The sequence below is a fragment of the Genypterus blacodes genome, unplaced genomic scaffold, assembly GCF_046128005.1.
Source record: "Genypterus blacodes isolate CSIRO-AG114 ecotype Tasmania unplaced genomic scaffold, CSIRO-AGI_Gbla_v1 ptg000400l_1, whole genome shotgun sequence".
Lineage (NCBI taxonomy): Eukaryota > Metazoa > Chordata > Actinopteri > Ophidiiformes > Ophidiidae > Genypterus > Genypterus blacodes.
In genome coordinates, this window is record NW_027467175.1 from 35001 (window position 1) to 45000 (window position 10000).

The window sequence follows — 10000 nt, forward strand, 5'->3', positions numbered from 1 at the left end:
CACACACACACACACACACACACACACACACACACACACACACACACACACACACACACACACACACACACACACACACACACACACACACACTGAACAGTTCAGCTGGTCTCAGGTCAGATGTTTCATTCATCAGGAAGAACCTCAGAACCTCAGAAGGACTTTAAGACCACCAGGACCTCATCCAACACATGAAGGACTCTACATACAGCACAGAACAGGAAGAGATCAACCAAGTCTGCTTGAACCTCAACCGTCCAAGAGTCACTGAAATCAGGCTTCAGTAAGTAGAGAAGAAGAAGAAGAGAACCACTAAACTAACACATGTGGATTTAGTCCTATGATGTCACTGAGGCTCTATGATGTCGCTGAGGATCTATGATGTCGCTGAGGCTCTATGATGTCGCTGAGGCTCTATGATGTCACTGAGGCTCTATGATGTCACTGAGGCTCTATGATGTCACTGAGGCTCTATGATGTCACTGAGGCTCTATGATGTCACTGAGGCTCTATGATGTCACTGAGGCTCTATGATGTCACTGAACCGCAGCAAGAACCCTGAGAGAAAAACAAACAATCTCAACATATTTACAGAGAAGTCGTTCCATTTCCTGTTTACTTGTCCCAACTCCTCTTTGATTTGATTTCCTGTCCAGGAAATAAAAACTAAATTCTTCTCGTCAGGATTACGATTGTGATTAAAAATGTCCCACATCTTTCTGGATCATTTCCCCCCCACACAGGAAGCTCAGGTGGCTTCAGAGAGGAAAGGGTGCAGATGGTTTGGAGGCGTTGGTTTTAGTGTGGAGCCGCTCGTCTTCACCTTCATCCTCGCTGGCTGTTCAGTGACATAAAATGCAGTGAGAGCAGAGCGGCGAGCAGAGCGGCGAGCAGGCGAATCGTCGCCGTGGGAGAACAGAGCCAGTGTCCAGCTGGGGGCGGAGCCACGCAGCAGCTGCTATCCACTTAGCCACCGCCGCTGGAAGATTCACTCAATAATGCACATATTTACAGACTCATGCCTCCTCACTGGAGCAGAAACAGGCAGGGCATGTGTTTTTCAAAATAAAAGCCCTTTTCTATCACAACCCGTCCTTCCTGTTCGTCCTGTCGCTGCGGTGACGTCTCACTGCAGTTACCTTCAACCAAAACACACAATATCCTCAAATTCTCGCCCCCCCTGTTGATCACACCCGCCCCCCCCCCGCAGCACACACCCCAGCCCTGGCCCCTCCCCCTCCCTCTGCAGACCAGCTGCAGCAGGCCCAGGATCAATGAGAGGAGGAGACGGAATAATGTCAGGGCAGAGAATATACAAGCTACATGCAGGAACGCAGCGCTGCCACTCCTGCAGCACACACACACACACACACACACACACACACACACACACACACACACACACACACACACACACACACACACACACACACACACACACACACACACACACACACACACACACACACACACACACACACTCCTTCTATCCACGTCACTACATCACAAAAACTACACACAGGCTCCCTATGGAAATATTAAAGGACTATTACAACCAATAACAGAAGGCTGCAGGCCATTTCACACACACACACACACACTACTTCACACATTATACACTATAAACTCAGAATTCATAAAGAGTCAACACTTCTTCTTCTTCTTCTTCTTCTTCTGCTGCTGTGGGATGAGGTGGCGTCATGGCTCTGCTCAGAGCAGCTGAATCATGTTACTTCCTGTCTCTGCCCACTACTTGCTTGCAATTTTGCCTCAAAGTGACGCAGCTGACGTTTTACAAAACGTAACATAATGAACCAAGTATGTGTTGTTGTTGTGTTTGGGTGTAAGTTGGATGAGTTTGGGAGCAGAGACGTTGCTTTAGCTTCAGTCAGGTCTGAAGAGTGAGACGCCACAACACAGCCCCGCTACAATGAGACCGCCTCACATCTACCTGCTTCTTCTTCTACTGTCTGTCCTCACGACGCCCTGCACAACATCACACCAGCTGCTGACTGATGAGAGAACCAGGACGTCACTATAGGATAGAGATCCATGACAACATACAGAGGGTTCAGGTCAAAGGTCATGTTCAGGGATCCATTCTGGTCCTACAGACCTGAAGAGACGCACACACCGCACAACATCTACACAATGAGACCACCCACAGAAGGACGTCTGATTGCTCTGTATTGAGCGTGTCGAGTCGCTCGTGTCTTTTTACTGCAACTTTAGATAAAAACTTTAAGACTTCAAGCTGAATTTCAGGCTGGACCACATGAACGCACAGAGCAGGGGTACGACCTCAGAGTTTAGATAGAGACAGATTGATCCTGTGTGTGTGTGTGCTCTGATCACACATGTGTTCCCTTCACTGTTCTGCACTCAGAAAAAAAAAAAAAAAAAAAAAAGAGTCTTGGATTTCAGTTCCATTCAGAAACAGAGTGATAATAAAGATGACAGGAAGTAAGAGAGCAGGCAGAGCAGAGCAGCAGTGCAGAGCTACATGGAGCCACTGTGAGGCCGTATGGGAACATGAGCTAATGTAACGCACTACACACACACACACACACACACACACACAGATCACTTTACATGGGCGACCCTGAGGTAAACACAGTGATTGTGTGGCGGCGTGGTCGTACTCAGGCGTGTCAACGTCTCAGACGCCTCTGAGGGCCGACGGGCTTCATATGTTCAGATTACACAACACGTCAGGTTTACATGAACAATGGAGAAATACCAGAAATACCACGTGACGGTGTCGACACCTCATCTTAACTCTTTATAGCTTTAAGGTTATGAGTCTCATTTATATTATTCATATTTACCAAAACCTCCCCAGGCCTGAAAGCTTGAGCTCTCCTCTCCTCTCCTGTTGTTCCTTTCTCTATCTGTGATAAAGTGTACACGCATGAGTCGAGTTATGTTGTTAACATAGAGATAAAGAAGTGTTCAGTCACTCTGAGTACAGAGACGTTATGTGTTTATATCTACGGGTTCCTGATGTGACCAATAAAAGCACAGATATTTACATTCAGGCTGACACACTGTTATTATCTCTATGATACGTGTGTGTGTGTGTGTCATTATGTCTTCATGTTCTTCCTCTTTCAGCTCCATCCACACACACACACACTTATATAGGCCTATGGATTTGATGTATGTCATCATATTAACACTATAATGTCACGCGTTATCAAGCTGCTTGTGTAAGTTAGAGAGTTTTAAATGAAGTCTTCCATATTTCCAGTTCCAGTGCAGGTCAGTGAACGCCCCACACTGAGCAACATCACAGATAAATGTATAGAAACATGAACATAGAGACACTAAAGACTTCTGAAGACTCCACATCCTTATTGGATTATTGCAATACTTTGTCCTTCTTTAGTGCCACAAAAACACAAGGCCCCAATTTTGAGTTAGATAATGATAAAGTATTAGGTAAAGACACATTAAGGCCCTGAGGACGGAGCCAGGAGGCCTGAAGAGCCTCAATACACAGAGAAAGATGATGATTAAGTCTATTAGGACATTGTTAAGGCCTGTATATGATTACATGTTTGATTTATTATAAAACTATTATACACGCACAATCACAGCATAGCAGCATTTAGTCCTTAAAGGGAAAACAGATCAACCAAAACAGCATCACATGATTAATGCCACGACTAAGTGTTTCTGTGCTGATTTGGGGGTCTGACAGACTGTGTGTGTGTGTGTGTGTGTGTGTGTGTGTGTGTGTGTGTGTGTGTGTGTGTGTGTGTGTGTGTGTGTGTGTCCAGCGGTGGGCGCAGGCAGGGCTGAGAGGAAAATAAAGCCACATAATAAAATCTGTGCGTCTGAAATGTGAAAAATACATCCAGAGTTTAAGATGGAAACCTTTCATCTGCGCCCTGATGACGTCACTGCCGTCATATTCCCGCAGAACATTCCTGGTGTGAGATTCTACAGTTTACACCGCGGAACATCGGAACAAATCCACCGATATGAACACGAACACGTCTCTGCTGGGCTGATCGCGGCTCCCGAGGCTCCGATAGCCGCCAACACACAAGTTCAACCAAAAGCCTTTAAACTGAATTAGACCCAAACACACACACACACACACACACACACACATACTGGCGCCGCTCGGGTCGCAAACATTGTTCCGATCTCAGCGCAGATCTGCGGGGAAACAAACACTTTGGATTCGGGTCGAAGCTCGTCGTTGTGTTCTGACTGCCTCTCGATATTGAAACAAACAAAGTCTTCATTTTAATATCGGAGTCACATTAAACTGCAGCAAAGGCGAGCGAGACAAAATGTCGGGGGATTTGATCCTAATATCAATATGCTTCCTATTAGAACCAATAACACCGAGCAGGACGCGATCAGAGCGGAGAGACAGCAATCTAACAGGCCAATCAAAATGTCGCCCCCGTTGCTACGACACCGAGAGTCTCGATCACCGAGCAGGATTAAAAGTTTGCTGATATTTCCACGCAGGAAATCGAGTAAAAATGAAATGTAGTGTGTATGTGTGTGTGAGAGTGTGTGTGTGTGTGTGTGTGTGCGTGTGAGAGCGGGTGGGGGTTGGTAGCCGAGGAGAAGCGCAGACTGGCGACACGACACACAAAGAAATTAATCATTAACACCGAGCAAAATACAGAAATATTAACGGGGAATTGAGCGAGGCGATGCCGGGTGTGAGGCGGGGAGGCTGCCCGGCTCTCAGGCTGCTCCTGCGGGCCACGGACACGGAGAGCAGCCGCTGATTTTCCACCTCTGGAGCAGAAAAGTTGAGGCTGGTTGAATAAAGTTGTAATTGCAGTCGGCGCAACTCTCGATACGGGAAAACAATCAACGCGCCGCCGCGGACAAAGTCAGAGAATCAAACACCGAGAGAGCCTCGACCCGCAGCGGCGCCCGGTGCGGCGGAGCCCCGTCAACAGGTCTGCGAGCCGGCGGCAGCGCGGAGCCGCACACGGCGGCGTTCGAGTCCACATTCTCTCTCTTTACCTGTGTTGCATTGTGCTCCATTGCGGTCCTGCATTCCCTCTGTGAGGCCCCTCTCCGGTTACACCGCCGGGACCCGCCGACACACAAACAAACGCACCACAAGAGAAAAAGCTGCTTTTTGAGTGGAAACGGGACAGGATCTAGGTGTGGCCAAAGTTTGCCACAGAGTCCAACTTAATGTTAATAACGAGCACCAAAATCACATTTCCTTCCATATATTCCACCCGCGACGCATTTCCGTGAAAAATCCTTAACATCCGCCGCGGGATTTTGGCGAAATCACGTCAAATGTTTGCGATTCCGGCGTCGCTGGACGCAGAAAAGCCTTTATAATTTTTCTTCTTACATTGAGAAATCAAAATAGTTGAGCTGATCCCAGAGCTGTGTGCGCACTGCGCATGCGCCGTGCCGAACGCATGGCGATGGTCTCCAGCGGTTTAGAATGAAAGCAAAAGGCTGCAGGAGGCAAAAGTCACAGAGAATGGATCAGAACCTACCGAGACACACACACACACACACACACACACACACACACACACACACACACATTAGTATCAGTGTTATTATTGATGTTGTAATCTAACTGTTAGCAGCATCACTCTTATTATTAATATGATTTTCTTTTACCATTGCAGTTTGAATTAAGAATTGATGATTAATGATTATGTAGAAGCACATGTGTAGTTACATCGCCCGGCCGCTGGGGCTGAATCCTACACATCATTGTGAAGTCTTCATAACGCTTCAGTCAATACGCAGCAAACAGGCTTCAGTCACCCGGGAGAGACTCAGCTGAAGGCTTCACACACACACACAGGCTGCAGAGCTGAAACAGAGCACACACAGTCACATCTGATAAGTGAATTTACAACAGAGATTACCATGGCAACAGAGGCTTAAAGGCATCCAAATCACCACATTGTAAAAGGAAATGAATAAATAAATAAAGTCATTAACAACATCAAACCTATTATAGATGGTTCAACCACAAACACACAGTGTGATCTGCTGCTGGGCACCTACAGGGGTTGAATGATAAATGATGAGCCTGATCCAAAATGGAGCCTGTGTGTGTGTGTATAATGACTGAGGTGTTTTCACTCAGGCTCAGCTTTAACTTATTCAACTTCCACAGGAGACAAAGACAGAGACACTTTGATTGAATGGACAAACGTGCCGTGATTATGTCCTCCATCAGGGTGGCTTTGAACTAGTTTGACCTGATTTGGAAACTAAATTGCCCTCAGGACGGTGACTATTGTGTGTGTGTGTGTGTGTTTAGGCTTTCCAGACCTTCACCTCTTCCCAAAGACCCAAAGGGTTCACCTGCAGCTGCTTGGTGTCACATGATGACATCATAACTGCGTCATAGCAACTGCAACGTGTTTCAAAGTAAACTTGTTTCTTCTAAGAACATCAGTTAGATACTGTCTCTACTGTAAGAGCATAGATGATGATTTAGTAACATAAACACTTGGCTCTGTTGTGATGACATCACTGTTAGTTGGACCTCATCACTATTGTTCATTGAACGACTGACTGCAGAGTATTCAGACTTATAGAGTCTCACAGCAGCACAGGTTCATGAGCATGAGTATGTTGACTGACTGAGTAGTTTTGTATTTTCATAAATAATCAATCAAGTTACCACATCTAGAGATGTGACATCACAGCTACGCTACGCTGAAGCACATCACGTGTCACTGGATCTGTTGGGTGACTTTATGGTGATGATATAAAGTCTCACACAGCTGTACAGAGTTTTACAGATTAGCTGTAATTAAATACAAAACAGCAATTTCCTTTTCTTTAGTTTGTATCAAAACTAAGACAAACAACAAAGTGAGGCGGATCAACGGGCGGGTTTGATTTGATAGAATAGAAATGTGACCTGGAGGGGGGTTCATGTAACTGCGAGTCCCACATTTGTCCAGCAGGGGGAGGAAGCACGTGTCTGAACTTCCCCCATGATGTTCCTGCAATGACGAAAGAAATGAAGAAAGACACAAACTGACAGCAGGATTTGTGTTTTGTGTTAAACGAAATGATCCCAGATCCTTTTGATCACATGAGCATCATTTTTATTCTCTGATCCACTTTTATTGATCAGCAGAGGTCAGAGGACTCAGATTGAAGGAGAAATCAGCAGAGGCTCCTGGGAAATAAAGGAGACATGTCAGCTGATATTCAAATGGACTTAAGTCAGTAAGAAAGAGTTTAACTCCACTCAGCTGTGAGCGTTGGGTACAGGAGGAGGACTTCCTGTTTGTAAGAACACAGAGAAGCACTGCAGCTCAAACTGTTTCCTGTTATTTCCTCACCAAAATCTATAATTGAAGGAAAATCCACCCTCAGATCTTTGTCCTCTTCATCATCATCATCATCATCAGTGTGTGAGTGCTGAAGAGGAAACCAAAGGGAGTCTTTATCGTGGGTTTGAATCAGAATCCAGGCGGATTATTAAGCAGTTCTGGATCCGAGTCAAGGAGGTTCTGGGATCACAGGAGCTCTGAGGTCAAAAGGTCATTCAGAAGGTCAGAAGGAGGTTTGACCAGTCCAGTGGTAGACTCCGGGGGCTCCAGGGGTCACGGTTGAGGCTCAAGCAAGAGCATCACAGCTCTTTCTATAGCATCAGAGAATCTTTGCTGTTTGTCTCTGTGACTCATCATCATCATCATCATCATCATCATCATCTCAGGATGAAGATTCAGCAGCAGTTTTGAGGATAAAATTCCTAGCAACAGGCAGCGAGTGGCGGCGGTGTGAAAGGATCCAGGTCCATCCTGGAGCTCACCAGGCTGTGAGATCAGAGCAGCTTGACCTCCTCAGCAAAGGTCAGCCAACTTCCTTTTTGTGTTATCGTGTCATTTATGTAAGAAACACATCTCTGAGTTCCGACACCGAGGAGCAGCATGAGGGAAAACACACATGTATGAGATGACAGATGATTTGTTTTGATCTCCTCATTATTCATGAATTTAGAGTTTAAAGGGTTTTGCTTTGATGGTTTAGCTTAAAGTCTTTAAATGAGACCTGAGCCCCATATGAGACCTGTGAGGAGTCTTCCTCCTCTTCTTCACATGGAGCCCTCACTAAACACATGGCTCTTCATCACTTTGTTGGCAGCACCTGAACGTGTGTGAGTGGATCAGATCCAACAGCACCACCGTGTGGAGACTTTGTGTCAGTGCAGTGAACAAACTTTATGATGTTCAGCTCAACATCACAGAATGATACAAGAGCAACCAGAGGAGACGGACACATCACTCATCTGTCACTTTACAAAGCTGAGGACTCCTAAACCAATATATATATATTATAAATCTATATGAAGAGAATAATCCCAGCATCATGTTTCTCTTCTCCTCTCATGATTCACCCTCAGTGTGATCGACAGCGTCAGAACAGAAAAGCTTCCACACACACACACTCTGACTCCCCTCTGTTTAATCTCAGTTTGATGATGAATGTCAGATTAAAGATTGACATGTGCGTTTTTGTTCTTGAATTGAAACTTGCAGACTTCCTGCTGCTTCACCTGTCAGACATCTGAAACCTCTCTACTGTTGTTCATCCTCCTCCTCGTCCTCGTCCTCGTCTTCACCATCAGTCTCCTCTAACAGTCGAGACTGGAGGGCCAACCGCTGAGCCACAGCTGTTACCATGGCAGCGCCCTTCCCACTGCCGTCCTCTGAAACCAGGAAGGTGATGTCACACTTTGGAGCGAGGAGGCGAACGGACGCCTGGAGCTTCTTACTGAAACTAGAGAGAGAGGGGGGGAGGGAGGAGAGAGGGAGAGAGAGGGGGGAGAGAGAGAGGGAGAGTGGAGGGAGAGAGAGAGAGAGAGAGAGGGAGGAGAGAGAGAGAAGAGAGAGAGAGGAGAGGGAGGAAAAGGAGAGAGGGAGAGAGGGAGGGAGAGAGAGAGGGGAGAGAGAGGGGGAGAGAGAGAAGGAGTGGGAGAGAGGGAAGTGACAATCAAAGTCTTCTCTTGTTGCTCCTCTCTCTCTCTCTCAGGTTAAAGTGGACACTAACTTTTCCAGCTACAAGCTGCTCTATGATATAGAGGAGTTAAGCTGCAGCCAAGCTCCTCTCAGGTGTGTGTGTGTGTGTGTGTGTGTGTGTGTGTGTGTGTGTGTGTGTGTGTGTGTGTTCTCTCTTACCTGGGGTGTTTCCTGTAGACCGTCCCGTCCACCCCCACCGTGGTCTTCAGGTGGTCCAGTCCGCGGCTCGCCCTCATGCGGTTGGCGATGGTCGCCACGGCGGCGGCGCAGAGCTGGGCGGAGCGTGAGGAGAGCGCCTCACACACCTGACGCACCGCAGCAACGTCCACCGGACCCCAACACAAACCCAACTGGGTCAGAATGTTCTGGGTGTTCTGCAGGCCGTCTTCTTCCCTGACACACAAACAAAGACACCATATGAAGAAAAGCTTCACTCCTCAGACTTCCTGCCTGCAGACGACCGCCAGACTCACTCCTCTATCTCCGAGATGAACCTGGTGAGGAAGAGCTCGGGCGTCTTCAGGGCGTCTGAGGCTCCACCTCTGAACACAAGCTTCTGCTCCGTCAGCTCCAGCAGCACCAGGCGAGCCAGCTCACCCAGATACATCCCACTGATCATCTTCTCAAAGCTGCAACGCACCAACAACACCAGCAAGTCAACATCAAGCGCTCCACGTGATGCTAACATGTGACCACGTGATGCTAACATGTGACCACGTGATGCTAACATGTGACCACGTGATGCTAACATGGAAGAGGGAAACAGAACTACAGACAGGAAGAAGGAGGGACGTCTCACATGTGGGTTCCAGTGTTGATGGACATTTTGTCCACGGCCACATCAAACTGCGTCTGCACGTCTCTGAGGCAGCCGTCGTCTCCAAAGCCGCCCCACTCCGTGTTGATGCACATGCGTCCGTCCTCGCCCTCCACGCGCTTCACGTTCTTCATCTCCTCCATGTAGCAGGCGTTGGTTCCTGTACCTGAGGGATGATGTC

At 47.3% G+C, this 10000-nt stretch overlaps 2 protein-coding genes across 2 annotated transcripts in view; both read right to left on the reverse strand.

The window, feature by feature from the left end:
- Nucleotides 1–5383, reverse strand: part of LOC142989250 (uncharacterized) — a 15470-nt gene extending 10087 nt beyond the window's left edge. The window contains exon 1 of the mRNA XM_076138702.1: nt 5002–5383. Coding sequence (XP_075994817.1) covers nt 5002–5022 — 21 coding nt within the window. The 5' untranslated portion in view covers nt 5023–5383. The remainder of the gene's footprint in view (nt 1–5001) is intronic.
- A 3048-nt stretch (nt 5384–8431) lies between these two features.
- The window catches only part of LOC142989251 (hexokinase-2-like), a 5076-nt gene continuing 3507 nt past the window's right edge, over nt 8432–10000 (reverse strand). The window contains exons 8-11 of the mRNA XM_076138703.1: nt 9802–9985; nt 9476–9631; nt 9162–9395; nt 8432–8763 (exon numbers count right to left, since the gene is read on the reverse strand). Of these exons, the coding sequence (XP_075994818.1) occupies nt 8562–8763; nt 9162–9395; nt 9476–9631; nt 9802–9985 (776 nt within the window). The 3' untranslated portion in view covers nt 8432–8561. The remainder of the gene's footprint in view (nt 8764–9161; nt 9396–9475; nt 9632–9801; nt 9986–10000) is intronic.